General features: G+C 38.3%; 1 protein-coding gene across 2 annotated transcripts in view; it reads left to right on the forward strand.

The window, feature by feature from the left end:
- The window catches only part of St7l (suppression of tumorigenicity 7 like), a 60,373-nt gene that overhangs the window by 12,099 nt on the left and 31,023 nt on the right, over window positions 1–17,251 (forward strand). For both annotated transcript variants that reach the window (XM_057793214.1, XM_057793213.1), the window contains exons 6-9: window positions 6,291–6,369; window positions 14,008–14,162; window positions 15,900–15,997; window positions 16,441–16,555. In XM_057793214.1, the coding sequence (XP_057649197.1) occupies window positions 6,291–6,369; window positions 14,008–14,162; window positions 15,900–15,997; window positions 16,441–16,555 (447 nt within the window). The remainder of the gene's footprint in view (window positions 1–6,290; window positions 6,370–14,007; window positions 14,163–15,899; window positions 15,998–16,440; window positions 16,556–17,251) is intronic.

Raw genomic sequence — 17,251 nt, forward strand, 5'->3', positions numbered from 1 at the left:
TTAAATAATTGCGGAGAATATAATTTTTGTTATATTAGAAAATATAGACATTTAAAAAACAAACCATTATTGCCTTTACTTGGATGTATATCGTAAAAATCAGGTTTTACGTGTGTGTGCCTGCCAGGATAGATGGTTACATGCCAAGCACATCATGGAGCTAAGAATTTGATGATGACCATTTTGCATCAAAAACTATAATAATAGAAACAAACACTCTTTAACAGTAGTAAGCCTTATAGAAGTCTTTTTCGTTTTTATTTTTTTTTTTAAATTATTTATTTATTTATTTGTTCTGTATGCAATATTCTGTCTGTGTGTATGCTTGCAGGCCAGCAGAGGGCACCAGACTCCATTACAGATGGTTGTGAGCCACCATGTGGTTGCTGGGAATTGAACTCAGGACCTTTGGAAGAGCAGGCAATGCTCTTAACCTCTGAGCCATCTCTCCAGCCCCTCGTTTTTATTTTTGAGAATGAGTCTTAACACATAGTCCGGATCACCTCACATTTGAGAACTTCCTGCCTTAGCCTCCGTGTTCTTGAAACCACAAGTGTGCATCAGTGTAAGGTCCTTTCTTCTTGAATGCTTGTCTCTTCTGTACCTTTATATAATTTTATAACTATGTTGTGCTTGAGAGTCTTTTACTACTCTTGCAAGTCTTCCGCAATAGCCATTTTGTATGAAATTATGTCACATTTGGTGAAAAGATTCTGAATGCTGTGACGTATTTCTTCTTTTATCTACTATCTATCTATTTTGGTTTTTTGAGTCTCACTATCTTGTTCTGGCTGTCTTGGAACTCAATATATAGAACAGGCTGGCCTTGAACTCACAGAGATCCTCCTGTCTCTGCCTCTCAAGTACTGGGATTAAAGGGGTGTGTCACCACACCTCACTGTTGTGATGTATTTTAATTATGTTCTTGTCAAATCTTTAACAACTATATACTTAAATACTTAACTGTTTTTTTCTCCTCAAAATATGCCCTTTAAAGTCCTAATTGGGTATCTTTGTTGTCAATTCCGTCAAAGCATACTAACAGAGAAATCTGATCCCATTCTCCATTTTTCTGTTCAGGTAGATAGGTAAGCTTCTCCATCATAACTGTTTCTTTTATGTATCAGATTTTTGCTTGTTTTGTGAGAAAGAGTCTCTTCTGTAGCCCAGGTTGTCCATAAACTCATACTTCTCTTGCCTCAGGTGGGGTTATAGAACTGTGATACCTAGCTCTGGATTAAGATTCTGAGAAGAAAGATGAAATTTTGAGCTTTGTGTAATGCTTGTCACTTGCCAGACTGAAGCACTGTGACCTTATTTATTTCTTGCCAATGGGTCCTTTGACTTCCTTTAAGGACCTTCCCTTAGGAATAATTCACTTTTTTAAAGAACTAGGGAGGGTACTAATGGGACTGATAAAAACGGTTATCACTCCTTAATTAAGAGCATTGAGGAGCCAAATATTCTATTTCTGTTTATTTATTTAGCATTCATTTTGAAAGAGTTTCACGGAGCTCAGGCTGGTGGCTTCAAATTTCCTATAAACTGCCGGGCGGTGGTGGCGCACGCCTTTAATCCCAGCACTCGGGAGGCAGAGGCAGGCGGATCTCTGTGAGTTCGAGACCAGCCTGGTCTACAGACCTAGTTCCAGGACAGGCTCCAAAGCCACAGAGAAACCCTGTCTCGAAAAACCAAAAAAAAAAAAAAAAATTCCCTATAAACTGATGATGTCCTTGAGTTTCTGGTCTTTCTGCCATTACCTGAGTGCTAGGATTATAGCCAGTCCATGTGGTGCTGGGGTTGAATCCAGTGCTTTGCACATTCTAGGCAGGCACCCTCCCCAGTGTGGGAGAGTATTATTCTTCACTGTGAAGTTCCACTGCTCAAAGAAAGAAGAAAAAGCAGGAATCCTTATTTTCAGGGGTCTTGATTTAGTGTGACTGCCCTCAGCTAGGCTTGATGTTTCATGCCTTTAACCCTAATATTCGGAAGACTGAGGCAGGAGGATTTTAGCTTTACCTCAAAAACAAAAAGAGAAAAAAACAACCCAAAAATCCAAGTACAGCCAACTTCAAAACTGACTGCTCCAAATCTAAACTGCATTGTACTATTGACACCGAGAGGTCTTGAGCAGGATGTTAGCTGAGCTGTGTACACACTGAATCTGTGAAGATTTGGAGTGGCTAAGAGGCAAGCTTTTCTTTTGTAAGCTCAACAGGAGCATAGCTCTAAGAAGAGGGTTAGTGATTATGGTTAGGTAGGAAAGGATGAATAAACTAGTCAGAGGAGCATTCTTTAAGTAAATCAGTTATAGGAAAGAGTCATAGGAATTTTAATAAACTGAGGCTTTTGATAATTTCCTTCCCATCCGTCTGTCTGTCCTTCTGTCCGTCCGTCCGTCCTTCCTTCCTCCTTCCCTCCCTCCCTCCTTCCCTCCCTGCCTCCTCCCTCCCTCCTCCCTTCCTCCTCCTTTCTTTTCTTCTCTTCTCTCTCTCTCTCTCTCTCTCTCTCTCTCTCTCTCTCTCTCTCTCTCTCTCTCTCTCTTTCTTTCTTTCTCTTTTGGTTTTTCAAGACAGGGTTTCTCTGTGTGGCTTTGGAGCCTATCCTGGAACTCACTCTCTAGATCAACCTGGCCTCGAACTCACAGAGATCTGACTGCCTCTGACTCCTGAGTGCTGGGATTAAAGGTGTGCACCACCACCGCCCTGTGACATTGATTTTCTTAAGACCACACGCATCATTTTGGTTCTTGCAGTTTCTTGTACTTCCAGAGGTGTGTGTAATCTAGTTAAATACGAACTCACAGGTACACTTGGTTGATGAGAATTCAGAATGAACTGTCAGTTTTGTTTTATCCTTTCAGACACCCACATAAGGCAACGATTACCTCAGTACAGCTTTTTATGGTAAAAAAAGATAAACATGTACAAGTGAGATGTGGTAAATTTCCCTTCACTTATTGTCATCAGTAGTCACTATATTAGATTTTGCTCTCATCTAATTGATTTGTTGATTTAAATCTGAGAATAAGCATTCTCTCAAGAGCTAGGTAGCAGTGCACTTTGAATATGTTTTCACTTTGAAAATCTAGAAATCAGGATGTTAGCCGAGCTGTATATACCTGTGGTCCTGGCTGCTAACAAGGTCGAGGTAGGAGGATGATGGAGTATTGGACAACACTGGGTGACCCTGTCTCAGAGAACAAACAAAACACTAAACAGCCAAAACCCTCAAGAGATTTCTCATTAGTGTCCAGCTTTATACTTTAGTGGAAGTTGAAAAATATGGGAGTGGACCTGCGAGTCCACTGACTGTGGTCAGCTAGGGCTAAGCATCTATGGTTCTTGACCCACAGATAGGTGCAGTTCTTTTTTGTGCTAATAAGAATATTGCAAATATTAATTGAAAAAAATAGATAAATCTGGGTGAAATTTTTTGTGTTTTAATTATTTTAAGCATATCATGAGCTCTTAGCAGTATTGAATAATAAATCAGTATTTTGATTTAAATTATTTTTAGGCCTTGGGTTTTTTTGTTGTTTTTTTTTTTTTTAAAAAAAAAAAAAAAAAGACAGGGTTTCTCTGTATAATAGCCCTGACTGTCCTGGAACTCACTCTGTAGACTAGTCTGGCCTCAAATTTACAGAGACCCACCTGCTTCTGCCTCCTGAGTGCTGGGATTAATGGTGTTTGCCACCACCACCCAGCCTTTAATCCATTTTTAAGTTTGTATTTCCCCTTTCCCTTTAGATTTAGGAATACCTTGGTTGTAAAGAGCAATCTTGAAAGGTAGGTATGGCAGAGGATTTGAAAACACAAGAATAACAAAACATGTTTAAAGATGCATTATATAGATTCATTAGAAATGAAAAAGGATCTCTGTGAGTTCATGGCCATCCTTGTCTTCAGAGCGAGTTCCAGGACAGGTGAGGATGCACAGAGAAACCATGTCTCAAAAAAATAAAAACAAAGAAAAACAAAAGGCAAAAACAAACAAACACAGTAGAAATAAAAAATTGTCTTCATGTGTTAAATTAACCAAGATTTATAATGCAAACTGAGTAGCCCTTTTCTGAAATGCTAGGGACCAGAGTGTCCTTTAGATGTTCTTTGATATTTGAGATATTGTGTGTGCATAATGATATATCTTAAGAATGGGACTCAAATCTAAACTCAGAATTCTTGTTTCATATATGTTTTATACACATAGGTAGAAATATTTTTTGTGTGTTGTTTCGATATTGGTTTGTAGAGATAAGGGCTTATATAGCCCAGTCTAGTCTTTAACTCCTTAAGTAGCCAACACTGGCCTTGAGCGCCTGCCTGGACTGCCCACATTCTGGGATGACAGACAGGTATATGCCCCCATACCCTTCTTATTGTGCCTGTGTTTTGACTGCAGTCAGGTGCTGATTTTTCCACTTTTGGTTTTCCACTTTTATATGTTTTATATTTTGAAGTTTTGTATAGTGATGCTCAACCTGGGTTGAAGGGTAAGAAACTGGGGAAATGGTCACTTTCCTGTGCAGCCTCAAACTACAAAGTAATAATTTTATTGAATGGAATTTGAGTGTATATATCCAAACTCCTTTAAATGCTATACCTATTTAAACAAAGAAATATTTAGTCATCTATACAAAGATAGAAGCTGAAAGATTATTTTTTGTTGGTTTTGTGTTTTGTTGTTTTGTATTGCAATACTGAGGACTTAGTCTAAGATTTCAAGCATGCTGGACAATTTTTTTTATTACTGAACTTTATTCCTGGCCATTTTTGCTTATTCGTTTAAGTCAGGATATTGCTTTGTAGCCCTGGCTAACCTGGTACTTGCAGTATAGTCTTGGCTGGCCTCAGATTCATAGTGATCCTCCTGCCTCAGCTTCCAGAATGCTAGATAAGAGGTTTTCACTACCATACTGGCTGAATGATTGTTATCACAATGTGTTGGGGGGGGGTTGTTTGTTTTTTTACTATGGTTTGTTTTTGAGGCAGAATTTCATGTAGGTTGACCTCAAATTCTCTGCATAGCTCAGGACGACCTTGCACTCTGGATCCTCCTGCTTCCACCCTTCAAGATCTCTTGTGCATAGTTTATTATGTTTTAATAATGGGAAAGCACTGGAAATAACTTTTCATTGAAAGGGAATTAATTAGATAAATTATGATTATATACCAGGATATTATATAATCACCTCAAATGCTGGTAAAGATTTGGCATTAAAATTTGGCCTATAAATGCCGTACAGTTTATAGTAGAGTCCTATCATCAAAGGTTTACAAGACTATGGTATTAGTACCATAGTCTGTCTCTATGTCCTACTTTAGTGTTGTGGCAGACCGGTGCTCTTCACCTGGTCAGAATCAGGCAGTGCTGGCTTGCATCAATTTGTCAAGTTCAGGAAGCATTAGCTGTCAGCTAGCTGGTGACATGTTTGATATGAAAAATGTATTTTTGTTACACATGTGGAATATATTGTCTCATTTCTGAGCCAAAACTAATATTTTGTTTCCAAAGGAAAACTCAAACATTTTCCACATTATTCTTTCTGGACAGTTGTAGGTTTTGTTCCAAAGTCAACATTTATAAGTTCTCCATTTTTCTTATCAAATATAAAGTAAGCCAGGTATTTCCAAGAATCTACTTTGTGTGTGTGTTTGTTTAGCTTTTAGGAAACATCATGTAGCATGATATCTTCATTTTGGTTCAGTAAATGGTAGCAAAACCCATCCCATTATTCCAGAGAAATCCTAACTCAGGTTAGTTTTGAATCTTGATAAAGCTGAGGTTTTCCAAAGATGGGCTATATTCTAAATTATCCCAGCCTTCCTTCCCAGTTTTCATGAAAATGCACATCTACACATTTTTCCTATGCTGAATCATTGATTAGGTTAAACAAAGACTGTTTAGCTTTTGTGTATTCTTAGTGGTTCCAGAGGCCTTTTCAAAACAATGAACGTAGGACTGTCATGTCTATTATAATCTAGTGTCACTCAAGCTCAATTTTGACATCACTTAGATACATAAATGTCATGCGTAAATATGATGTGATTAATTCAGTTAAAGTGCTTTATGTGCTATGAAAATAGATCATAGAATATTTTTATTATATGCAAAGGTTCCAGATTTAAAATAAATTTCTCATGTAAATGTGAGTTAGTAACCCAGTTTCATATGTTTAAAAACACGGTATTTAAAGCTTTGTTTACTCTTTTAGCTCATTCTTCATACGTTTTACATAAGATTATTTATGTTTACCATCTCATCCACTCTTTGAAATATTTTTCCCACAGTTATGCAGAAGGCATGGAGGGAAAGAAATCCTCCAGCTCGAATCAAAGCAGCCTATCAAGCTTTAGAGTTAAACAATGAGTAAGTTGGAAAAATAAATTTGTTTTAAAGGAAACACAGGCAAATAATTTTGTATTTCCTCTATCTGCTCATAAGATTAGGAACACTGGCATCTCCATTCCTGTCTCGCAGACTGGAGACCAGATTCTCAGTGTTCAATGATGTCTGTATTTTGCTTTTGAAAGTGTAAATTGCACATATGGTTTTCCATAAAAGTATTTTAGAAATTCTTTTTAAAATAAAGATTACTAACAAAGAATGCTAATAATCCTTATTAGTTAAATGAGTAATTAAATATTTATGCCACTGTTTTATTTTGTTTTTCATTTAATTCATTCATTTAAAGCACTCATCAGTCCTGGGAACTTATACTCAGCAATGGACTCTGAGACATAATAAGAGGATTTAAAATTAGCAAAATAGCTGTCAGTTTTTTCCATGTTAACAGCATTTACTTACATAGCTTTTTAGATTATCTGTTTATCTTAAGAGTACAAAAATATAAAACAGCTAGTTAGTGTTTAAATGGCACAGATCAGTGACTTTTAATTGAATATATTCTAAATAAATGTCAGGTGGGACCATTCAAAGAATAGCTCCTGGCTAATATGAATCTAGAGTTTCCCTTGTTCCTTTCCTGTCAGTAAAAAGATCCTCCTGAGTGAGCAAAATAATGGCAATGCTCTCCACCTAGTGACTGGCTGACCAGGGTTTGACTGACTTATGATACTGCAAAATATCAGAGCTTGACTGAAGTAACCTGGTGATCACTCAGTCAAGTACAAAGTACATAAATACAAGGGAACTCATTCTCCACTCTCTGTCTCAGGGGCATTCTTAAAGACAAAATGCACAGCCAGACAGAGGTGTATAGTGCGGGAACAGACAGGTGTATAGTGCAGGAACAGACAGGTGTATAGTGCAGGAACAGACAGAGGTGTGTAGTGCAGGAACAGACAGGTGTGTAGTGCAGGAACAGACAGGTGTGTAGTGCAGGAACAGACGGGTGTATAGTATAGGAACAGACAGAGGTGTGTAGTGCAGGAACAGACGGGTGTATAGTACAGGAACAGACAGAGGTGTGTAGTGCAGGAACAGACAGAGGTGTGTAGTGCAGGAACAGACGGGTGTATAGTACAGGAACAGACAGGTGTGTAGTGCAGGAACAGACAGAGGTGTGTAGTGCAGGAACAGACAGGTGTATAGTGCAGGAACAGACAGAGGTGTGTGGTGTAGGAACAGACGGGTGTATAGTACAGGAACAGACAGAGGTGTGTAGTGCAGGAACAGACGGGTGTATAGTACAGGAACAGACAGGTGTGTAGTGCAGGAACAGACAGAGGTGTGTAGTGCAGGAACAGACAGGTGTATAGTACAGGAACAGACAGGTGTGTAGTGCAGGAACAGACAGAGGTGTATAGTGTGGAACAGAGCTAGAATTGTTGGTTTTTACTAGTATGATGATTCTTTGAAGCACCGGCACAAGGGGCTTGCCCTGTTTCAGTTACCTTAAGATTCTCTAAATTGAACATACAAAAAATAGAGAAAAATGTGTTGTTAGCTGTCTGATGCAAAGAATAAAACAAACATAGGGACAAGAAAATAGAGAAACCAGAAAATTTGTGAGGAAAGGTCAGGGAGTGAGACACTGGAGATCTTGGAGAGCTTCCACAGATCCCGGGAGCCTCAATTTTTCACAGAGTTGGGCACATGCTCAGAAATACTTGGTTTTCAAGGCCTTTTAAGCCCATACATTATCTTAATTCATGAAAAAAATTGACCAAATCCAACAGCATTTTATGATAAAATTACTAAAAAATGTTAGATATGTGAAGAATGCTCTATCTGGATAATATTGAGGCTGGCACAAGTGAGAAATGAAAGCTATGATAGTTGTAAAATATCTGAGTGAATGTTGAAAGTGCACCCTGGTGCACACGTGCGCACGCGCGCACACACACACACACAGAGAAAGAGAGAGAGAGAGAGAGAGAGAGAGAGAGAGAGAGAGAGAGAGAGAGAGCGCCTTCCTTGGAGACTTTGTTTTTGTACCTTTTCCCTAGATATTTAAGAAAACTTTATCTGATAATTATCGACCACTATGCTAACCAAGCACCCACCTTATTGGTCACACATGGAAGAGTACAGAATTAACAAAATCGTCAGGAAAGCCAGGAAATAAACAACTATAATGGCAGCAACAACAGAGAGGTTACAGAAAATCCCATTCTAGAGTTGCCAGAATATTAGAGTTTAAAATGACAATTTTCAACCGAAAATTATGAAGCCTGCAAAGAACATGGGTGGGGTGGCAGATGCTTCCAATCTCAGCAGTCAGGAAGCTGTAACTGAACTCTGGATTAGCGTGGGCTACAGCCAGGCCCTGTTACCAAACAAAACAACAGAAACCAGCATTCAAAGAAACAACAGAACAAATGGGAAAAGTATCCATGGAACTGTTTCCAAAGAAGTCTGGACTTTTGACTTCATAGATCTTAAATCATCTACTTTAAATTTATTCAAAAAGGTAAAAATCACAAGAAAGGTCTATGGTGATGTTTCACCATTAGAAAATTATCAATACATTTTTGAAATCCCAGTAAGTGCAGCTGGGCACATAAGGAACTAAGAGGAAATCCTAGGATTGAAAAATACAGCTGAAGTAAAAATGTACTGTAGGGAGCCCTGTACAGATCTGAGCAGACAGAAGAGTCAGCAAAGCTGTGTTAGGCCCTTTGAGCTTATGTAGTCTCAGAAGTAGGAACATGAGCCCTGTGGGGCAGTCAGTCATGCTGCCCTACATATAAGTGGAGACCCTGAAATATGGGAGAGAGGAAAACAGGGCAGAAATAATATTTGAAGAAATAATAGCCAAACCAAAATATTAATATACCAAATTCAGCAGCATTTGGAAAATATACGTGAGGACCAAGTGGGGTTTGTTACAATTGAAGAGTTTCAACACATGAAGGGAGGAATCTACATGATTGTCTCAGCTGGTACAGAAAAACCTCTGACAGTTCAGTACTGTCATGACAAAAATATGTGAAACTAATTAGTGTAACATATTACATTAATAGAGCAAAGTGCAAAGCCCACAAGTTATCTTAGTTTGTTAAAAAGGTATTTGACAAAAATCCAACATTTTATGATAAATACTAAGAAATATTGTAGATGTAAGGAATCCTGCTCAAATTAACAAGGGATCTCTGAAAAGCCAGCACCTAAGGACCCTTAGTGATGAAAGACTGCGAGTTGTTTAAACCAGGAAGGCAAGGATGCCTGCCTCCACTGCTTCTGTTTACATGTTATTAGAACTCCTAGCAAGCGCAGTTAGGCAAGGTAAGGGAAAAATGTATCCAGATTTGAAAGGAAGAAGTAAACTGTCTTTATTCACAGGTGGTGTGGCCATATGTCTAGAAAACCTTAAGAAGGTCACACAAACAGAATCCTCTCAGTACTTACGAACTAGGTTAAATACGAGTAAAAAGTTAGCAATTCCATTTACAATGGCATCTAGCATATGAAAGTGCTTAGGGGTAAGTTTGGCCAAGAAAGTGTGAGGCTTGCACACTGAGAATTAGAAAACAGCTGGGGAGACTCAGGTCTGTCTGCTGACCTGAGCGTGACCCCAGAACCTAGGAAGAAGAGAACTGACCCCCAACAGTCATCTTCTGACTTATATGAATGTGGTGGTATATGTGTGCCCACATTTATGTGCTCAAAGTAATTAAAAACAACTTGAAACCCCACAAAATTATTCAAGCAGCAAAGAATAAAAGAAAGAAAAGCTGATCTATATGTGTGTGTATATGTGTGTGTGTATATATATATATATATTCATATATGATACAAGTTCAATATTTTTAACTGAAATGTCAGTGCCCCCCTGTATCAATCTGCAGATTTAATCTATCTCCTATTAGAGTTACTACTGCTGGAGCCAGAGAGAAGGGCCAGTTGTTAAGAGCACTTTCCAGAGGACCCTGATTTCGACAGCTATGTGGCAGCTCACAATCATCTGAGGATACTTCCACTTCTGGGGGATCCAACACCCTCTTCTGGTCTCCATGGGTATTTCATGCATTGATACATACACATGCAGGCAAAACACTCATACATGTAAAATATTAAAATAAAAATAATTAAAATCTCCATTACTATTTTTGCAGAAATTGACAAGCTGGTCTTAACATTTGTGTGTAGTTGCAAAAGAATCTAAGTAGCCAAAAACAATCCTAGGATCACATTAGAAGACTCATATTTTAAAACTTTCTACCAAACCAGATGGTTAAACCATAAGATTAAATGCCTAGACTGACTTACTTAGACTTACTGGAAAGTAAGCCCATATATTTATGGTCTTTCAGTTGATTTTTGATGGAGGTGCCAAGGCTATTCAAAAAAAAAAAAAAAAAGAGAAATCTTTAAAGTTGGGCTACGGTGGCATATGTCTGTAATTCTAGCATTTGGGAGGCAGAGGCAGGTAGATCTCTATGAGTTTGAGGCAAGCCTGGTCTACAGAGAGAGTTCCAGAACAGACAAGACTATATAAAGAAACCCTGTCTTGAAAAACCAAAACCAAACTGAAGAAGAGGAAGAGGAGGAGGAGAAAAGAAGAAAAGAAGGAGGAGGAAGAAGAGGAGGAAGAGGAAGAAGAAGAAAAAGAAGAGAAAGAAGAAAGTGGTAGTAGTTTTTAACACAGTGCTGAACGATTGGATAGTTACATCTACAAGCTGGAGTTGGACCCTGATGTTACATATACATATCAATTAATTAAAAAATAAGTAACTAAAGTATAAACTCTTATAAGAGAACATGGACTGGGTTAGGGATGCAGGTCAGTGGTGGAGTTCTTGCCTAGTGTGCTTGCAACCCTGTAACTTTGCCCTATAAAAGAGAGGAGAGGACAGGAGGGATAGTCTTATGTCCCCAGGTTTCCCAGTGGTTTAACAGACACAACAACAAAGGCAGAAGCAATAGAAGAAAAAGTAAGTAAACTGCCTTATTAAAGCAAAACCTCTGTGCACCAAAGGGCACATTAAAGAGGTTCTGTGTGACTGTGGGCAGGGAGGCAGGAGAGACAGTGGAACTGCTGAAAGGGTATGGTGCTTTTGGGGGTGATGAAGATGCTTTATGTACCTGTTATAGTTGCACGACCTTGAGAATATAGTAAAAGTTTCTGAATTTTGCAGTTGAAAATGTTTTGCACTGGTGGGCCTGCAAGATGGCTCAGCTGATAAAGGTAGCAGCAGCCAAGCTGATGGCTTGACTTTGATCCCAGGACCTCCATGGTGGAAGGAGAGAACCAAATCCCATGAGTTGTCCTCTGACCTCCCCATGGGTACTGGGATGTACACACATGCACACATAATAAAAGTTAAATACCTGAAATAGAAAATGAAATTTTATACAGGCGTGTGAGTTTATCCCCAGTTTAAGACAAAAGGAAGTCATTAGGTATGCATAGGACTAATTTCTTGTAATAACATATCTAATGCAAGAATAGAAGGCAGAGTTGCCAGGAAGCACGAACTATAAGCTAGGATGTGGTTTCGTGGCGGTGGTGATGGTGGCAGTACTGGGGGTGAAACGCAGGGCCTTGCATGTGATAGACAAGTGCTCTGTCCTTGAGCCACATTTCCAGCCCCCTTTATTCACTTTTTGAGACAGTCTTGCTGATTTGCCCAGGCAGTCCTTGAATTTGTGACTTTCCTGCCTCAGCCTTCTGAGAAACTAGGATTACAGGCCTGTGCTGCCAGACCTGGCTTGTAATTTAAAGTTATATTAGGAGCTGGGGATGTATCTAATGGTAAACATTGCCTACCATGTGAGTTCCTGAGTTTTATCCCCAGCAACACAAAACTAAAATAAAATTATGTTTATATTTAGATTCTGTTTCATCAGTTTTATCAAGGTTTTTGTACAAGTGGTATTTTGTTTTGTTTTGCAGTGCTGGGATCGAACCCAGGGCCTCAAGCATGGTAGGCAGGTGATTTACCACTGCTATACCCCCAGCCCTACAGGAATATTTCTATCCTGGTTATTTAAAAGTTTTTGAAACAAAACATTAAATGCAAATATTTGATAATGGGCATTGTGACATACATCTGTAATTACCAGCACTTGAGAAGCTGAATCAGGAGAATGAGAGTTCAAGGCTAGCCTGGGCTGTGTTGCAAGATTCTATTGCAAACAACATTGAATTTGTTTTTGGAACAGCAAGCAGGATACCTAGTGTTTAAACCAGCAATATATCTAATGTTTTATCAAAGTCCAGTGTTATACATTGGAGAAATGTGTTGATTAGTAACATTTATATATAAAGTTACAGTGCTATTTGAAAAATACCATAGTGGTGTGATTTGATTCTTGTATCTGAAAGGCCCTTCTTGACCCTCATTGAGGATAGGTACCTTTTTCTTTTATTCTTTAGTAGTAGACAGGGGCCTGTCACAGAACCCAGAGTACATAGGTACTCCTATATAGTCAACGCTGTCCCCAAACTCCAGGTCCTCCTACCTCAGGGTTCTAAGTGTTGGAATTGTAAATGTGGAAATGTGGATGCTAGCTACTCACTGCCACTGTGTTTCATGCCTGCCCTTGCATTGTTGCCAATAATCTCTGTTTAATTGGAACATGTGAACCATATATGTAACTTTTTAGACTTGAAAAGTTAAAAGAAGTTAGTTTGGGTGTCTCAATTGTCTAGATTCAAAATATAAAACATTTTCACATATGATCAATATTTTAAAAGCCTTATCAATGAGGCATTTTACATTTTCTCAGTCTTTAAAATCTAATATGCACCAACATGCCATGTCAGTTTAGATTAAGCACATTTCAGGTGCTCAGAAACTCCTTGTGGCTACTAACTTGAATGTTGGACTGTGTAGGCCTGGACAAGCAGAACTAAGACATCATCTTCAGACTAAATGTACTTGTCTGGAAATACATGGAAGGGAGACTTTGTTTTTCTTTATTGCCCAAAGCCAAGAATTAGTTTATTTTATTGGCCAGCTGTTGACTTTAAAGATACAAACAAAAATCTCTGTGTTTTATCAGGGTGAAGAAAAGGAAGCTTGGAGTAAACATGGGTGTGAGTTGAGCGTAGGTGTATGAGAGGAAGGCCTGGAATGCAGCCCTGTGGAGGATAAGACACAGAGAGAACACTTGGATTTGTAGAAAAGGCTCAGGGTAGGAATGTTTCTGGTCAGATATGGAGAGCCCTCATTAGCCAAGCAAGCCTTCTCAGTGTGCACTCCCTTTGTATCCACATGGTGTGGACATTGCAGAGCAAGCAGAGCCCGAGAGCAGGCCTGACCAGTGGGTGGTGTGGTCCTTACAACTACTTCTTTAGACAACGTTTTATGTTATCTTTCTTATTCTCCCCTTCCACAAAAAGAAAACATAGGGTCAGAGAACAGAGTTAGAAATAGAAAAGACAGAAAATAGTGGAAGAAACGTTGTGGGGTTGGACATAATGAATACACTAGTGTACCCCTAGTGACTTAAAATGCTGAATGATGTTTTATTTTTCTTCTCAAAGATGGAGAGTGTAGGTACGGATGAGGGGAGCATGACATAGCAAGAGACCTGTCCAGAGAAACATGAGCTTCACCACAGCACTTAACATAGCCTTGCTTGCTTACTTTATAGCTGTGCCACTGCCTACGTTCTGCTGGCCGAAGAGGAAGCAACAACCATCGTAGATGCTGAAAAGTTATTTAAACAGGCACTCAGGGCGGGGGAGATAATTTATAGACGGTCACAGCAGTGCCAACACCAGAGTCCTCAGCATGAAGCTCAACTGAGTAAGCAAACTTGAACTGGCTATTGTTCCTCTTTTTTTTTTTCCCCTCCCTTTTGGTTTCTTGAAGTGTTAGCCTCAGATTTGCCATGTAGATGAGGATAACCCAGAGCTGATCTTCCCTCCTGTGCTGGGATTATAGTCATGTGCTACCAGGCCCACATTCTGTCTTTAGCTTCTGAACTTTGTGTTTAAAGCATGAAACAATAATAATAAAATAATATGTAAAAGTTTGATATTTTTCATGAAAGAACCGATAGATTCATATTTCTGGTCTATTAATTCTAACCCTCATTGTGTTTCCTCTTCAGTCTATGGCTCTGTATGTGGTGCCCAAGGGTGGTTCCTTCCCTTCTCCACTTTCTTCTTTTCTTCCTTTATTCCTTTCTTTTCCTGTTGTTTTTGTTTGTTTGGCTGTTTTGTTTTATTTTGCTTTAAGGCGGGGTCTTGCTATTATAGCCCAGGTTGTCTCTGAACTTGGGATCCTTTTTAGGGATTGCTCTTGTGACACCATCTGATTTTCAGTCCGTACTCCAGTCTCGTATGTGACAGTGGTTCTTTTCTGGTGGATTTTTCTCCAGCATGCTTGAGATAGGATGAAACACAGGGACTGTTTTCTTTTGGAGATGCTCTTCTGGTTAGGGTTGCGACACTTACCAAAGCTGTTAGATTCGGCAGTGTTGCTGTTTCTGGCTGAGATTTGTGGCCAGGGGGTTTTAGTTTCATGATTTTGGCAGATACTGGGCAATAAATTGAAATATGTTTACACAAGGCATTATCTCTTAGCAGCAAAGTTCCACATCTTTTGTTTATGGAAATTAAAATTTGGCTAATGTTTTCTCTCAGTTAAATACTTGTGTTTACAATATATTTCATTAAGGCATGTTATTATACAAAACTATGGGAATAGTTAATATTGCAGCCTGGAACTAATGAAACTACATCTATAAAAACCTCTTTCTGTTTCCCCTTGCATAATACCAAATGTGGTTATCTTGTAGAATTTTTAATTTTAAAAAATGATACTTATTTGTGTATGTGTATCTATATGTGTATATGTGTGCATGCACACATGCATGCATAGAAGTCAGAAAACAACTTGTGTGTCAGTTTTCTCCTTCTACCATGTGGGTCCCAGGGATCAAACTCAGTCAGCAAGGTTGACAAGCAAGCATCTTTTACCTGTTGAGCCATCTCACTGGCCCATGATAAAGCTTTTCTCTTAGTGCTTTCTAGTAATAATTTTTTGATTAATTATTAACTTAATAAAAGTTTATATTATTCATGGAATTTTGTTTAGGGCATTTAGGATCTTTGGGCCAAAATAATAGTACTAAAATTTTAGATTGTTTATACAGAAACTGAGATAGACAAATATATCTTTCTATTAATATCTACTTGTTTTCTGCCAGTATTAAACTCATCAACCAAATGAACTATATATACTACATTCAAATTGCTTACTACTAGAGGAAAAAGTAATTAAGTATATATTTTAAGTGTTTAATATTGAAAGCACACATAAAAGTAGAGAACATTTCTTATTTATTACCTAAATTTAATATTCACTAATAAAATAATAATGCATTCTAGTATAAATTAAATTTAATTTTAATAGGTTTTTCAGGATAATCAAATAAAATTAGTGGATAATATTTTTTTAGTGGATAATATTTTAATGAAATGTCAGGTCATAATCCAAAAAGTGATAGTTGTATCATTTTCTTATTTTTCTAAATAGGGCGAGATACCAATGTACTTGTATATATAAAACGAAGATTGGCAATGTGTGCAAGAAAATTGGGAAGAATAAGAGAAGCAGTGAAAATAATGAGAGATGTGAGTAAATTTGATAACAGAACCATTATTTCTATAGTCCCCAAGACTAAAAAAAATCATCAGTTATTTTAATGCAGAGTCACTGTTTTTCAGTTGCCCATTTCTATAACAGGATAGTATATTTTATTTATTTATCTATTTTATTTATTTCTTGAGACAGGGTCTCACCTTGTAGCTCTGGTTGGCCTGGAACTCTCTGTAGACCAGGCTCGCCTTAAACTTACAGAGATCCACCTGCCTCTGCCTCCTGAGTAGGATTAAAGATGTGTGCCCCCATGCCCAACGAGGATATTTTTAATGTGCATACATTTCTTAAGGTTTAGGTGTTCATAATTTTGTAAAGAAGCAAAATAATTTATACTTTAACAAACCTGGTTCAGGTCCTCTGAGTTTCTATCATGATTTGTTTTGATTTTCGTCTGTTTTCCTTCTTTAATATACAGTTGATGAAAGAATTTCCTCCTCTTACCATGTTGAACATCCATGAAAATCTCTTAGAATCACTTCTAGAACTGCAGGCCTATGCAGATGTTCAGGCAGTCCTGGCAAAATACGATGGTGAGTTTGTGTGTGTGTGTGTTAGTAGATAGCATGGTTAGTCTCTTTTCAGCTGTGTTATCGTCAGTGACTTCAGTTGCCTCTTTCCAGTCTTAGCAGTTTGGAGGTGTAGGTATAGCTGCTGGGAAGCATCTTCTGTATCTGTCCTTCCTGCTGAGCCAGAAGCCTATAACAAGGAGCTTCTCCTCTATGAGGGCGTGTTCCTTATTTCCTGAGTCTGTGTGAGGCACTTAGAATGCGATGGTGGACATGAAAACATGGATTTAACCCTCATGGCTTTGTGGCTTAGTGGCACACAGAGAGAATTGGGCAGTAGTTACACTGAAGGTAGCCTATGAAGAGAGGTGACTGTAAAAGTATAGGCGTTGTGCACATAGCAGGGTGCTCCATGAATTTTGGCATATAAAGAATACCAGTAGAAGTTACGTAATAATCTTTATAAGAATAATTCCGAATAAGAGTTTTACAATGATTTTTAGTTATATGAAGTAATTTTTATAATTTCAGTGATCCCTATAATAAACATATGAAGTGGTAGGACAAGTGTTTTCATTCTTTTCAGGCAGTAAATTAGGAAACGGGAGTTTAAGAAGGTTAAATATTGGGCAATGTCTTCCAGTGAATGAGTGGTAAACCTGAGCCATAACTCAGCCATTCCATTTCCATGTTTACTAGTCATTTGATAAGAATAGTTCC

The sequence above is a fragment of the Chionomys nivalis genome, chromosome 18 (assembly GCF_950005125.1).
Source record: "Chionomys nivalis chromosome 18, mChiNiv1.1, whole genome shotgun sequence".
Classification (NCBI taxonomy): Eukaryota; Metazoa; Chordata; class Mammalia; order Rodentia; family Cricetidae; genus Chionomys; species Chionomys nivalis.